The sequence below is a fragment of the Myotis nattereri genome, assembly GCF_964212035.1.
Source record: "Myotis nattereri genome assembly, chromosome: 2".
NCBI classification, from domain to species: Eukaryota; Metazoa; Chordata; class Mammalia; order Chiroptera; family Vespertilionidae; genus Myotis; species Myotis nattereri.
In genome coordinates, this window is record NC_138076.1 from 196,430,039 (window position 1) to 196,445,445 (window position 15,407).

At 40.0% G+C, this 15,407-nt stretch overlaps 1 protein-coding gene and 1 pseudogene across 3 annotated transcripts in view; one reads left to right on the top strand and one right to left on the bottom strand.

The window, feature by feature from the left end:
* METAP2 (methionyl aminopeptidase 2) overlaps nt 1-14,880 on the top strand; it is a 37,001-nt gene extending 22,121 nt beyond the window's left edge. For both annotated transcript variants that reach the window (XM_081082910.1, XM_081082911.1), the window contains exons 5-11: nt 2,271-2,432; nt 3,160-3,341; nt 4,148-4,242; nt 4,475-4,571; nt 11,757-11,860; nt 12,548-12,663; nt 13,318-14,880. In XM_081082910.1, the coding sequence (XP_080939036.1) occupies nt 2,271-2,432; nt 3,160-3,341; nt 4,148-4,242; nt 4,475-4,571; nt 11,757-11,860; nt 12,548-12,663; nt 13,318-13,570 (1,009 nt within the window). In that variant the 3' untranslated portion in view covers nt 13,571-14,880. The remainder of the gene's footprint in view (nt 1-2,270; nt 2,433-3,159; nt 3,342-4,147; nt 4,243-4,474; nt 4,572-11,756; nt 11,861-12,547; nt 12,664-13,317) is intronic.
* On the bottom strand, nt 7,311-7,855 carry LOC308514727 (glutathione peroxidase 2-like; annotated as a pseudogene). Its single transcript has one exon. The product of its transcript is annotated as a glutathione peroxidase 2-like (transcript).
* Nucleotides 14,881-15,407: the final 527 nt, after the last annotated feature.

A 15,407-nucleotide genomic window follows, 5' to 3' on the forward strand; every position in this document is an offset into this window, starting at 1 on the left:
CAACTTTTATAGTGAATTCCATAAGAAAGGGTGAAAGGGAACTCAATACCCAGATTGAAAAGTGCTTATTAACTTTTTGCCCCTGTGTGTGTGTGTATGTGGTTTTTTGTTGTTGATCTTTTTCTTTTGGCTGGGCCATTTAAAAAGAAGTCTTAGTTTGAGTCCTTACTTCTAGAAACTTCAAGTATCTCCCTAGAATTAGAAATTCTCTAAATTATTACAGCTAAGTATATGAACAGTAACTTCCCAGTATCATGTAAATAATTACCTAATGTTCGTATTTAGAATATTTTTCCTGTTGTCCCTGGAACATCTTTTTAGTTATTTTTCCTCCTAAACCAGGATCCAATCAAGGTTCATACATTGCATATGATTAGAATCCCTACCTTCATCTCTTCAATTGAACTGGCTTTTTTAAGAGATCAGGTAATTTAAAAAATCTCATGTTCTGGGATTTCTCCCATTGTTTCCTTGTGGTGTCATTAAACTTTTTTCTGTTTCTGTATTTTCTGTAAACCGGAATTAGTTGGAAAGGCTTACATTAGCATTATACTAAATATATTTCATAGGGATATATTATAAGTGACATTAAAATACTTCATATTATACCATAGTTTGTTGCATCAGATGTAATTTCAGATTGTTCATTAATTTATCTCTATTTAATCACTTGGGTAATATGAAGACCATCATCCCTGTTTCTTTTTTTTAAAGATACTTTTTTCTTTTTGCAGTTAACATGTAATCTGTGGGGTAGTTTGGAACCATTGGAATATCCTTGTCTTTAACAACCTTTCACTTAGCTATTTTAGTATTCATTGATGATCCTTTATCAGTAATTTATTCACTGTATTGCGGTGAATTTCTAATTCTGTCATTTCTTTCTTTTCTTTTCTTTTTTTTTTTTTTTTTTAATCCTCACCCTAGAGCATGTTTATTGATTTTAGAGGGGCAGGGAGAAACATCAATGTGAGAATGAAACATTGATTAACTGCCTCTTGCACGCCCCCTACTGGAGATCAAGCCTGCAACCCGTCAGTGCGTAGGACTGACCCAACCAGCTGAGCCACACAAGCGAGAACAGCAGTTAAATATTACTTACAAAACAGGTGCCAGGCTGGATTTACCTGCAGGCCACATAGTTTGCCAGCCACTAACTTAAGGCCATAGGAATAATTTGAAAGCATCACTTTCATACTAAGTATAATGTATATACCTCCGTGATCACTGCGTTTGTGAACTATACAGTATTTTTTAAATTATTTTATTTCAGAGAGTGGGAGAGGAGAGAAACATCAGTTTGTTGTTCCACTTGTTTATGCATTCATTGGTGGTTTCTTATATGTGGCCTGACCAGAAATCGAACTCAAAACCTTTGCATATAGTAGGGACAGTGCTCTAACCAACTGAGCTATCTGGCTAGGCCTTATGTATTCAGTATTTCTTAAGAATGTGTGAAAGGATAACTTTTTCAAAGATTTTCATTTGAAAACCGTTTTCAAAATGTACTGCTTAAAGGCAATCAGTGGATTTCCTCATTCCCAGATACTGAAAAAAAATCTGTTACTCCTAGCACTTTTAAAATGTGAGCCATATCCTTCAAGGAAGATTACCATACACACACACACACACAGTTAGAAAACTCCTGCAAAAGCCATAATATTTTATGCTTTGAGGAATATATATATATTCCTATGTATATGTGTGTGTGTGTGTGTGTGTGTGTATATATATATATACATATATGTATGTATATGTATATATATACATATATATATATATATATATGTATATATGTATATATGTATATATATGCAGATTCCAGGTCAAGTCTTTGTATTAGTACTTGCCCTACTGGTGAAGTTAAATGCTAAATTTTGGTGTGCTCTTTTGAATCCTCTTATTATATATATTACCTCGAGTGGAATGATGACTTTTTCTCCTACCTGCTTGGTATCTAGGACTCTTCTGACTTTTCTGGTTCTCTAGTTTTGTGTTATTTTCTGTGGCATGGTATTAGTCCTCTGACTATGAATGCAATCTCACTTGATTTTTTTTTTTAAGATTCTTGGAAAATATTTATTATGATTTGGCTTGATTACAAGTGTTTGACTACTTGTATTCAGAAGTTATGCTGACATTTAGTGAAAGAAATTAAATATGTAATATTTTTATCTAAAATGTCTTATATTAGTATATTTTTATCTCAGGTTTTATGTTTATTGTGCTGTTTCTTAAATTACTAATACTATGCTATGTGTACTATAAAGGCGAACAGCTGCTTGGAGAACTACAAGTGAAGAAAAGAAAGCCTTAGATCAAGCTAGTGAAGAGATTTGGAATGATTTTCGAGAAGCTGCAGAAGCACATCGACAAGTTAGAAAATATGTTATGAGCTGGATTAAGCCTGGGATGACAATGATAGAAATCTGGTAAAAGGAATATGATTTTGTAAGAACATGAGAAAAATAATTATTTTTTAGAGTTGACTTTTCAGTTGTAATGTTTGGCTTTCATTACTACTTTAAATGAAGGTTCTAGAAACGTCTTCTAAATTCTTGTAATGTTGATGTTACAAGGAAACCATTAGAGGCATTTATACTTCACCCATCCTATTTTGTATTCACGTACACTCATGTGCAAATGCACCCATTATTCTTATATTTTGTCCTAAACTCTATTGGTTTGCTATCTAGCAGTTCATATTAAAATTCTTGGACACAAAACATTTATAATGTAATGAAGAAACCAATAAAAGTAATTATTTCTTTAGTTTCCTGTTGAGAAATAATTAGCTGTAAGAGGCAACCTAATTCTCTGATTCATATTTCAAAATATGCAACATTGAGCAAATAAAGTGTAATCAGCATTTAAATTAGTCTATGTCAAGAATGTTACCTACTAGGAAACTTAAGTCCTCTCATTTCATTTCTCCAGATTTCTAGTGGAATTAAGTTTTTTATCTTTTAGAGGTGCGCTACTATTTTTATAGCTTCAGGGAACTGTTATTCACATTCAGAAAGTGCTCAGATTATTTTCAGGAAGTAATTTAAGAGAGTTTTATTTAACTTTCTGAACATGATGAACTAACTGTAAGGTTTATAAGGTTATACCTTATATAAAATGTCAAAGTAAACAAATTTTGTTTTTATTTTTTAGCGAAAAATTGGAAGATTGTTCACGAAAGCTAATAAAAGAGAATGGATTAAACGCAGGCCTGGCGTTTCCTACTGGGTGTTCTCTCAATAACTGTGCTGCCCATTATACTCCCAATGCTGGTGACACAACAGTATTACAGTATGATGATATCTGTAAGATAGACTTTGGAACACACATAAGTGGTGAGTTCTTAGAAATAATTTCACCCCACTCCCTAAAAGGACTAGTCTTATCTATGTTGGATGGGGTGGGGCTATAGGTGCTGAGCTCCCAAATTTTCTTCTTGATGCCTCACTTTTTAATAGAGCTGTATTGAGGTAGATTTTGAAATTGGCTTTAAAGCCTCCTACTAAATGGAGTATAATAAAAGCCGTCAGGTAATTGAAGTTTACCCTTTGTATCAAGGCATGAAAAATATTATCCCACATTTCTTCAGTTATTATTTCAGACATTTATTCATATAACATCAAGTGTTTACTTAGAACCTTTAAGTTTACCAACGTTTATACTTGTTAGCTTTTCTGCAAGTATCGTTTTATCTCACTTTAACAGCTGAAAAGTAAAGCTTAAATTAAGTACTCACCTAAGCTTTTATTAAATTGAAGAAGCTGGAATGATGGTTAGCATCGTGGGGACCTACACATATTCTCTGCCTGGATTGCTGTTTCCTAGTTCCCTAGGCTTTTCTAGCTTTGATTGGTTTCTGTTTATATTTTTGCATAACTGCCTCAGTGATACTGAATTAGTGCTATCTTGAAGTAATATGTACTACCACTGGAATTATCTTTTCATCCTGAATCCTTCATATAACTTAATAATTTTACTTTTTTCCCTTTGGTTATGAATGCGTACTTAGAGTGCTGCTTTCATTTGAGCCCATCGTTTTATTTTCCTGTTAACTAGCAAGGATAAGCAATAGAGTAGATGCTATAAAATAGATAAATCAGCTAGCTGATAAGTAAATTTAAATGAGAATTTTTTCTTTCAGGTAGGATTATTGATTGTGCTTTTACTGTCACTTTTAATCCCAAATATGATACATTATTAAAAGCTGTAAAAGATGCCACTAACACTGGAATAAAGGTATGTGAACTGTAATCACTATTTCATTCAACATATTTTGAGCACATTATAAGCTGTTGAAGGTGTTTGAGTTATGTAAGACTACTCCACTGCCCTTAGGGTTTTAGGTGGGTAATTATATAATGTACCAAAGGTTTTTATAGAGAAAGTTACAATGTACAAAGCAGTTTTGAAGTTAAGCTAATGTAAAATTCTGCGCTTTGAATAACACTATACATTATTTGGTCTTTAGTGTGCTGGAATTGATGTTCGTCTATGTGATGTTGGTGAGGCCATTCAAGAAGTTATGGAATCCTATGAGGTCGAAATAGATGGGAAGACATATCAAGGTGTGTTCTTTAAAAATGTATCTTACTTAAAATGGTGTGAGCTTTGCAAAATTAGTTTTAGAGAAGAGTGTTGAGTGCTTTCTTTGGGTCAGCTGCTTCATCTTTATCGCTTGAGAATATAGAGGGAAAATGGGGAAATGATCTGCTTATGGTAGGAGGAGTATGTGGTTGTTAGCTGGGAATTGTTGCCAGTCTCCTCTGGTAGCTGATAAGAAGACACTTGGGGATTTATCCCAGGGTGGCCAAAATGCAGACTAGGTTTTCTGTGACTAGTCAGATCACAATTGCCTCAGTGAGTACTGAATTAGTGCTGTCTTGAAGTAATATGTACTATCCCTGGAATTATCTTTTGCATAACTCAAGAGAAGTTAAATACAAAATTGAGAGGCCGGTTTATTCCTTGTGTGTTCTTTAATCTTTGTTGTTGTTTTTAATTCTCACCCAAGTATATTTTTTCCATTGATTTTTAGAGGGAGTGGAAGGGAGGAGGGGGAGGGAAAAAGAAAGGGAGAAAAGTTGGTTGCCTCCTTCACACACCCCAACAGGGGTTGGGGGACTGAACCTGCAACCCTGGTACGTGCCTTTGACTAGGAATCAAACCCTCAAACTTTCGGAGTATGGGCTGACTCTACCCACTGAGCAATGCTGACCAGGGCATGTCTTGTAATCTTTATTTCGTCTGCCTGCTTCTCTTTCCTAGCCACTGCCTTAGGTACACAGTCCCAGAGTCACCTGTGCTCCTCCTCAGTCCAGCCTTGTTGGACTCCCAACATCTATATGACCACTCTTCTGCCACCATCATCATAGCTTTCTGTTCCAGCTGTCCTAATAACGTTCTTACAGAATTCCTACATTTCCTTTAACCATATCCTATCTCCTTTATAGTCCTTTGAGTGGCATCTGTCATGCTTCCTTACCCTTCAGTAAATTCATATAATGCAGCATTCTTTGCATTACCCTGTTCATAATAATATTATGTTTTTAGCCAGTGCAACAGTAATTCTTCCTCTGAGACCAACCAAAAATACATTTAAGTAAAAACAGATTTCTCTTAAAAAAATTTCTTTAAAACAAAAAATGCATTTAAATAAAATAACATAACTGAGTTACACAGAAGAAGCAAGGCACAGGGATGTCCATTTCATATTAGACAGGTTTTTGACAGCCACAGGCTAATTCTGGGACCAATAGCTATTAAGGTAACTTTCTAGATAAAAGCTACTCACACTTGGATGGGAGGTGGTATGAGAATGAGGAAAACATGCTTTGGGGTCAGGCAGGCCTATCTTTGAGCTTAGATAATCCTATAACCTTTTAAGAACCCAAGTTTGTTTGTTTTTTAGTGTAATAGGATTAATGGTATGATTTTTTGTTTGTTTGTTTATTTACAAACTAGAGGCCCAGTGCACAAATTTGTGCACTAGTGGGGTCCCTCAGCCTGGCCTGCAGGATTGGGCCAAAACCAGCTCTCCAACATCCCCAGATTGTGAGAGGGTGCAGGCCAGGCCAAGGAACCCCACAGGTGCACAATCGGGGCCAAGGAGGGATGCGGGAGGTTGCCAGCTGGGGAGGGACCTCGGGAAGGCTCCAGGGCATGTCAGGCCCGTCTTGCCCAGTCATGGTCAGCTGGACTCCAGCGGCAATCTAACCTACTGGTCAGAGCGTCTGCCTCCTGGTGGTCAGTGCATGTCATAGTGAGCATTTGAGCGGCCTTAGCATATCATTAGCATATCACGCTTTGATTGGTTGATCAGATGACCAGACACTTAGCATATTAGGTTTTTATTATATAGGATATAAATTTTATGATAGTGTCTGAAATTTATTAGTATTTAACAAATATTTTTATTTTTCACCCCAGTTTTGGGATTGGTGTCATAACAAATAATGTACATTCAAGTCCCTCTCAAAACGTTCTTTTCTATCTTCTTCCAGTTCTGTTTGATCTTGCTTTCAAGGTCTGTACTAGGTGACAATTTGACTTTCAGCCACTGCAGTATTGTAATCTTTAATACCTGTCTCCTTACCTTTTCCACTAAGCTAGTACAACATTTTTGGCTGGCATTTTTACTAGTTAGAGCAGAAAGGGTATGGACAAATCATGAAATTGGGAGTTGAAGAACTAGGCTATAGACTTAACTTTCAGAAGCAATTCCCAAAAACCATAATCCAGAGCTGGGCCATCAAGGGAGGCAATTTTACCTACTTACTTTGAGCAGGAAGGTAATAGAATTTGAAAGTTACCTTTACAGCTGTTGGTTCCAGAATTAGCCTGACACTGTCAAAACCTGAAAAAATAAAAATGGATACCTTTGTGCCCTGTTTCTTCTGTGTAAGTTTGTTATATGTTCGGTTGGTTTTTTATTTAAATGCATTTTTGTTTAAAAGTCTTTTTTTTTTTTTTTTTTGGCCATTGCCACACCTGCCCTTTATTGGACTCAGCTAGCAGGCTGGCGCAGGCTCTTCACGTTCCTCAGACAGCACCCATATAGGAGGGGGGTGCCATCATTCTGTGAAGGCCCAGAGTCCGCCCAAGTCTTGGAGGCCAAGTTGAATCACCAACCAGAAGGTTGGAAGATAAAAAGGCAACAGGCAGACAGGAAAGGCAAGACTCTTTGATGATGGAGACTGATCTCAAGGGAAAGCTTAGGTCCAGCAGTGTCTCCCAAGGACACTCTGAATCCTAAGGAGAGATACTCGGGCTGGATGGAGTAGATCTGTGTGCTTAGCAGCCAGTGTCTATATGGCAACTTTGAGGAGACTCTTGGTATCAGGCTCAATGTTGAAGGAGGGGAAAGTGCAGCGGTAGTGTCAGAAGGGCTCCCCCATTTGGCCTGGTAAGGAACTTCTTAAGATTCCAGGCCATGTCTGAGTGGCACACTGGACTCCAAATGATGAACTTGGGATTGGTCATGAGAGAAAATGGGTCATCATAAGGGTCGGGGAACTTGTTCTTCAGGTAGGTGAAGACAGGATGCTTGTTCTGACCATACACCTCACACTTTTGGGCAAGGGTAAAGGTGGGCTGGAATCCAGCCCCAAGAGAAAACATACTTGAGATTGTTTAGAATCTCATTCTGACACTTCTCCTGATGTCCAAATTGGTTGCAAGGGAAGCCAAGAACCACCAGGTACCTGGGAAAGTTGCAGCTCGTTGAGCTGGCTCAGAGCGATGCTACATTCTCAATCAGCACTGCCCTGCCTCAAAATGTATTGAAATCTGTCTTCTCCCCAGCCAAGCTGCTAATAGTGAGGTTGTAGAACGACTTGGCAATGAAAGCCATGGTGGAAGTGCAGAGTCTAGAAAATCTTTTATTTAAATGTATTTTTTTTTGGCCCAATGGGTCAGTTTGACAGGTCTTACAGACATAGTAATACTTGCTGACTTTTAAGTACATTTAGCTTATTATTTATATAAAAAGGAATATTTTTTGAAGAGCTGAGAGTTTTATTTTTCTGTACCACCCCCTAAAGTTGTAATATACTTGTTATTTTTTCACTGTTACAGATTTGGAAAAAACCTTGCTACCTAATTCTGCCCTAGAAGAAAGGTAGCTCATCCTAAGGATTCTAGCACTGTACAGCTAAATATTTTTAAACATTTTTTATTTTGGACTATAATCAACACTATTTGTATAATATCCTATATAATAAGAGGCCAATATGCAAATCGACTGAACAGTGGAACGACCAGTCGCTATGATGCGCACTGGCCCCTGGTGGTCAGTGCCCTCCCAGAGGCCCTGAGCCAGGCTCATGGCAGTGGTGGCGGGAACCTCTCCTGCCTCCATAGCAGCACTAAGGAGCAGTGAGCCAGGTTGTAAGGAGTGAGCAGGCAGGTAGTAAGGAGCAAGGGATCCCAGATTGCGAGAGGGATGTCCGCCTGCTGGCTTAGGCCCACTCCCTGGGGGAATCAGGCCTAACCAGCAGTCGGACATCCCCTGAGGGGTCCCGGACTGTGAGAGGGTGCAGGCCGGGTTGAGGGAACACACACCCCCCCAGTGCGTGAGTGTCATGCACTAGCCCTCTAGTTCTATCTGTATAGGCCAGTGATGGCAAACCTTTTGAGCTCGGCGTGTCAGCATTTTGAAAAACCCTAACTTAACTCTGGTGCCGTGTCACATATAGAAATTTTTTGATATTTGCAACCATACTAAAACAAAGACTTATATTTTTGATATTTATTTTATATATTTAAATGCCATGTAACAGAAAAATCAACCAAAAAAATGAGTTCGCGTAGGTTCGCCATCACTGGTATAGGCCTTCTCAGTTACAGTAGCCTTCCTCTAGTAAACCACTATGTTAAGTAGTAAAGTATTTGCATTTGCTTTTCTTTATACCTTTTACGTTCTAGTTACATATCCCTAAACAGTTACGTAATTATGCCTAATTTTGAAAATATTAAATGCACATACTATCTAATAAAAGAGAAACATGGTAATTAGCCTTACTTCCCATTGGCTAATCAGGGTGATATGCAAATTAACTGCCAGCCAAGATGGTGGCCGGCAGCCAGGCAGCTTGACGCTAACATGAGGCTTGCTTGCTTCAGTGATGGAGGACTTCAACGTTCCCCGCCTGCCTTGCCGGCCTCTGAGCTTGCAGTTAGAAACATTGATACAAATATAGAATCTAAACAAAACCCCAGAAACCTGCTTTCAGCCAGCCGGGATCTCAGAGCTGGAGTTGATACAGTGTTTTGATTATAGAACCCAAACAAACCAGATACCTGCTTTCAGCAGCAGAGGCCTCAGAGCTGGAGCCAGAGCTAAAGCTGGCCCAGAATAAAAAAGAAAAAAGGAGCGGTTGGGAGCTTCAGTCACCTGCCAGCCTGAAAACAGCCCTCAGCCTCTCACCCAGACTGGCCAGGCACCCCTGTGGGGACCCCCACCCTGAAAGGTGTGTGACCAGCTGCAAACAGCCATCATCCCCTCATACAGGCTGGCCAGGCACCCCACCCTGATCCAGGACACCCTTCAGGGCAAACCAGCCGGCCCCCACTTGTGCACCAGGCCTCTATCCTATATAGTAAAAGGGTAATATGCCTCCCAGCACCGGGATCAGCGAAGCTGAGAGGCCTCCCGGCACCGGGATCAGTGTGACGGGGGGCAGCGCCCAAACCCCCTGATCGCCTTGCGGCTCTTGTGTGTGACAGGGGCCGGGGCCACAACCTCCCTATCCGCCCTGCTCCGTTCGTGACAGGGGAAGGCGCCCCAACCCCCTGATCAGCCCTGCTCTGTGCCTGATAGGGGGGAGCTCCCCAACCCTCTGATCGCCCTGCGGCTCTGTGTGTGACAGGGTGCGGCGCCCCAACCCCCTGATCGGCCCTGCTCTGTGTGTGACAGGGTGCGGTGCCCCAACCCCCCGGTCCCCCCACGGGCCCTGCTCTGTGTGTGATGGGGTAGAGCCATAACCTCCCCATTGGCCTTGCCCTGAGTGTGACAGTGGCAGCGCCCCAACCTCCTGATCGACCCTGCTCTGTGGGTGATAGAGGGCTGCACCCCAACCCCCTGATTAGCCCTGCTCTGTGCGTGACGGGGCAGCGCCCCAACCCCCTGATTGGCCCTGCTCTGTGCGTGACGGGGTGGCGCCACAACCTCCCCATTGAGCCTGCCTTGAGTGTGACGGGGTGGTGCCCCAACCCTCCAATCGGCCCTACCCTGAGCGTGACTGAGGGTGGATCGCAACCTCCCAATCCGCCCTGCTCTGTGCATGACGGGGGGCTGCACCTAGGGATTCTGCCTGCCCTCTGCCTCCTGGGAGCAGGCCTAAGCCAGCAGGTCGTTATCTCCCGAGGGTCCCAGACTGCGAGAGGACACAGGCCGGCCTGAGGGTCCCCCCTCCCCCTGAGTGCACAAATTTTTGTGCACCGGGCCTCTAGTCTTTATATATAAAAGCCTAAGCGACCATTACGACCAAATGACCGCAATGACTGGTCCACCAGTTGCGGTGACGCTCGCTGACCACCAGGGGGCAGGTGTTCAATGCAGGTGGTCAGTGTGCTCCCACAGCCAACCCTCGCGGCCACCCCCCTCCCCCCTGGCCTGCCCCCATCGGCCCCTGGTGCTAAACCATTCGTAGAGACCTGATTCTGGGTCAGGGTTTCATATGTAGCAAAGCAGCTCCCTCGCTGTGATCTGTTGAATGTCAGCCCCCGATACAAGGGTTTGTCTTGCTACCGTTCTCTCCTTTCCCCAGGGCCACCCGCCCGCCCGCCATGGTGGTGGTGCAGCAGTGAGGGAAGGAGGAGGCAGGGAGGTGGGGAACTGCACAGTGGCAGGGCACCAAGGGCAGCGTTGGCCTCTGGCGTCCGTTCCTTCTGTGACCTGCCCAGCGACCGTTGCCTCCTCTTCCAACCCTGCTGGGGCCTTCGGGCCTGGGCTGGGATGGGGAACCAGGGGTGGATGGTGGCATATGCAGTACCTTTTCCAGGACAGCTGAGGGCCAGCAGCCAACCTCCCCTGGCCCCTCCCCCCCACCCCCAGCCAATCTCCTGTGTCCCTCCCCTCCCCAACCCCTCCGTGCACAAATTCGTGCACCGGGCCTCTAGTGTATACATATGCATTCCATTGCACAGTATGTGTATAACTGTGCCTTCCTTTGCTCATTTTTTTTTTTTTAGGTTTTATTCAGTTCAGTGTATCCCTAGTGTTTTGTTTATATTTTTGAGTAGCATTCTATTGTGTGACTATACCACAGTTTGTTTATTCTATCATGAATCTCAGGACCTTGGGGCTGTTTAAGATTTTCTTTTTTAACATTGGAAATGTTGATAGAGTAATAAAATTTAAGGTTTCATAAATCTAATCATTTTAACACAAAACACTCATTTTTACATTGCGTTTTAGTCCATAACAATATATAATTTTCATGTTTGTAATTATTGTATACATGGCATTTTATGACTTTTTATTGATTAACAGTACCTCTTTAGATGGACGCCCCTTGTGTCCTCATCACATAGTTTATTCTTTTTCCACCATCTCTCCTTACTCCCTTCTAGTTTTTAATTAATAACATTGTAATAAACATCTTTTTATATTACACTAGTCTTCCACTTTGTATTTTAACTACCTTAAGGTGAGGTTATTTTGTAGAGCCATATGTTGTTTGTAAATAAATGCTTGAACTTCATACTTAAAGGTCAAGAGTTCTGAATAACTTTTTTTCTTACTATGCCAGTGAAACCAATCCGTAATCTAAATGGACATTCAATTGGGCCATACAGAATACATGCTGGGAAAACAGTGCCCATTGTGAAAGGAGGAGAGGCAACAAGAATGGAGGTATGTATGTTCTTTGTGAAGCATTTTGATTTTTTTTCCCCAAACCAAAGCTAGTGATAGTATGTTGAGCAAAATTAACTTGCCATTTATATTTACCTTGACAGGGATTGGGCCATATTAGTATGCACATTTTTTTTAAATATGCTTTTATTGATTTTAGAGAGAGAGATTGCCTCCTGCACACACCCCAGTCGGGGATTGAATCTGCAATTTGAGTATATGCCCTGACCGGGAATCAAACTGGCAACCTTTTGGTACTCAGGACGACGCACAACCAACTGAGCCACACCGGCCATGGCATTAGTGTGCAAATTTTATCTAGTCAGATCAGGGCTCAAGTCAGTTATGTAAAATTGGGTATGTCACAGGATTATTCATTCAGCACGTAGTGAATATTTACTGAGCATCATGGATGTGCCTTCCAGTCTCTTCAGTAGGCACTAAGGATAGAGTAGTGAACAAAACAAAATTCCCTGCCCATGTAAAGCCTGCATTCTAAAAAGAGGACGCAGAAAGACCAAAAAGCGCTTAGGACGTAAAAAGCAGGGAAAGGTGGATAAGGACTGCCAACGTTATTTCATGTTGTTTCTTCCATGAAGTAGGGAATACCTCAGCCTGACGTTAAGATATGCTAATTTTAATTTGTTCTTAATTTTTCTTGTCTCCCTATTCTAATGTGTTTTTTAGGAAGGAGAAGTATATGCCATTGAAACCTTCGGTAGCACAGGAAAAGGCGTTGTTCATGATGATATGGAATGTTCACATTACATGAAAAATTTTGATGTTGGACATGTGCCAATAAGGTGAGAGACTTATTTCTGTATGACTAGTGACGTTCTCTTCCCAGTTAACAGCTATTTTAAAAATGTGAAAAATATCCACAGTGATACAGCTTTATAGCTTAATATTAAATTCTGTGGATTTCCATAATGCAGCAGAGATTGGCCTGTTAAAAATTTTAACTGAGATGAAAATGATGTAGGTAACTATTTTCTTCAGGTCCAGTTTCTAATAATTGTAATAATTTCAGAGATAATAATTTTGCAGTATGTCTAGATTTTTTTCTTATATTTGGTAAACTTTTTATTTACTTTAAAAAAATCTTTTTGGGTAGGTGGGTGAAAGATTTACACCTACTTTATGGGCAGGTCTTTCCGCTTGATGCCTATAAAAAAAAATTCTCACCAGAATACTGTTGGTGAGTCTGTATTGGGAATTTCACACATGCATAGGCACAGACATGTTAAGAGCCTTCATCTGGCTTCCTATTCAGCTGCCATCTATAATTAGATATGAGCTCTTATATATCCTGGCTTTTGAATGTGGAAACAGGCAACAACAAAATTTTTTTAAAACTTGTAAGTGAAGCCACAGCTACCATTTGAGTTTTCCTTAGTGGGGAAGTGAGTTTTGGTAACTTTTTAGCTAACTATTAATCTTGGATTTTCTCCTTTTAGGCTTCCAAGAACAAAACACTTGTTAAATGTCATCAATGAAAACTTTGGCACCCTTGCCTTTTGCCGGAGATGGCTGGATCGCTTGGGAGAAAGTAAATACTTGATGGCTTTGAAGAATCTGTGTGACTTGGGCATTGTAGATCCATATCCACCATTATGTGACATTAAAGGATCATATACAGCACAGTTTGAACATACTATACTGTTGCGTCCAACATGTAAAGAAGTTGTCAGCAGAGGAGATGACTATTAACCTTAGTCCAAAGCCACATTAACGTCTTTTATTTTGTAAGCCTTGTTGGAATACATTATACCAGAATTGATTTGCGACATGTTGTCTGTTTAACAGTGGACCTATATAATACTTCTATTCGTGTTTAAAAAGGAAGGAATTTGATCAAAGGCAAACCATCTAATGTAATTAACCATGGAAAAAGCTTTCAGGACTTTCATGTTAACTGTTTTTTCTCCTGTCTAGAAAATACTATAAAGTTCAAATTAGTTAGGAATGACTTAAGCATTTTGTTTTGAACACCAAAAAGATGCTTTTCAAATATTTATATTGCCATATTCTTATTTGAATGCTTTGAATGACTACATCCAGTTCTGCACCCATACCTTCTGGTATTGCTTTTTAACCTTCCTGGAATCCATTTTCTAAAAAATAAAGACATTTTCAGACCTAAGAGCTACATTTCAATGTCTGTGGTTATAATTTTGCACAGAAAATAGCTAAACTTAATGTAGGGAAATGTAGAGCTTTTTATCTGGATTTAGACCTTTACACTGAAACTTTTTTTTCTGATATAGTGGCTAAACAAGATCTACACATGTATATAGTAGGAGAAGCTTCATAAATTAATATACAGCTTTAGGAATATTTTGCCTTTTTTTTAGGACCTTATCTTTAGGACCTTATATTAGTCCTTATCTTTCATTTTTTTCCTCTGGCATTGGAAAGATCTATTTGTAACATGACTTAGGAATATTGTACAACTTGAAACCTTGATTTAGTAAAATAACATTTAGATCCTTTGTCCAGTGCTACTTTTATTAGGAAAGGTATTCAGCTTGCTTGGTAAACCAAAAATGCATTTAAAACCACAAAAACAGGAAAATTTTCCATGATTAGGTCTTGTTCTAGTTAGAAAAGTTAAATTATTAGTCTTTTTCATTAGTGAACCAAATTCTTTAGCACCCTGTACCTCGACTGGTTTAGATTTATAACATTATGGGTGATATTTCAGGAAGTGAGGTTATAGTGACTTATTAAAGCAGCTAAGTGCATAAGTTGAATGTAAGATGCATAATACTTGAACTGAACCCCACTACCAATTTTTGAACAAACTGTTTGAATTTTATGTAAATTATTTTGGGGGATGTTTCAACAAATTTTCAAAATAGTTATGTATTCTAAGGTAAAGCCTTAATTTGTATGTTTAGCACAGTAACATTTATTGCCTCTGGGATGCTGTTTTGTATTTTAATGTTTTTCTCATAGGAAGAGAAATCTGACTTCTGTACTTAGACCTTTTATTATACATTAAAAAGCCGCTTTCAGCATTCAAGCTATAAATGAATGTTATCTTGTGGGATAAACAATCTAGTTTAGCTATATGAGCCATGTTTACTATGGTGCTAATGTTCAGTAGCTATCTTTGAATAAGTTCTCCATTTTCTGTGATGTGCTAGTGGCAGAGCTCACCAGTTTGTGCTTGGAGATGTTACAGGGCTTGGGCCCTCCAGCTAGCTCTTCTGGAGTTTTGAGTCCATACTATTTTGATGTGCTTTGGAGGGAGGTATAAAGTATCCTGATTTCCAAGCCCCTGAATTTTAGAATTAATCTTTTGAGTCAAGAATTTTGGAGCTTTGTGAGATCTCTTTAGCAGTAGTGATCTCAAACCATTTATGAGATCCAAGCTCCCTTCCCAGGTAACTGTTGGAAGCAGTAGCATCACTTACATGCTGCTGGAATGGCTGGAAGGGATATGATCTTGTATATAGAAAAGCTTTCACTTAAGAAAAAACTGTATTGTTTATCTGCTAGCCATGTATCTCTTGAAATCATTCTGTCATGTTTATAATGATGT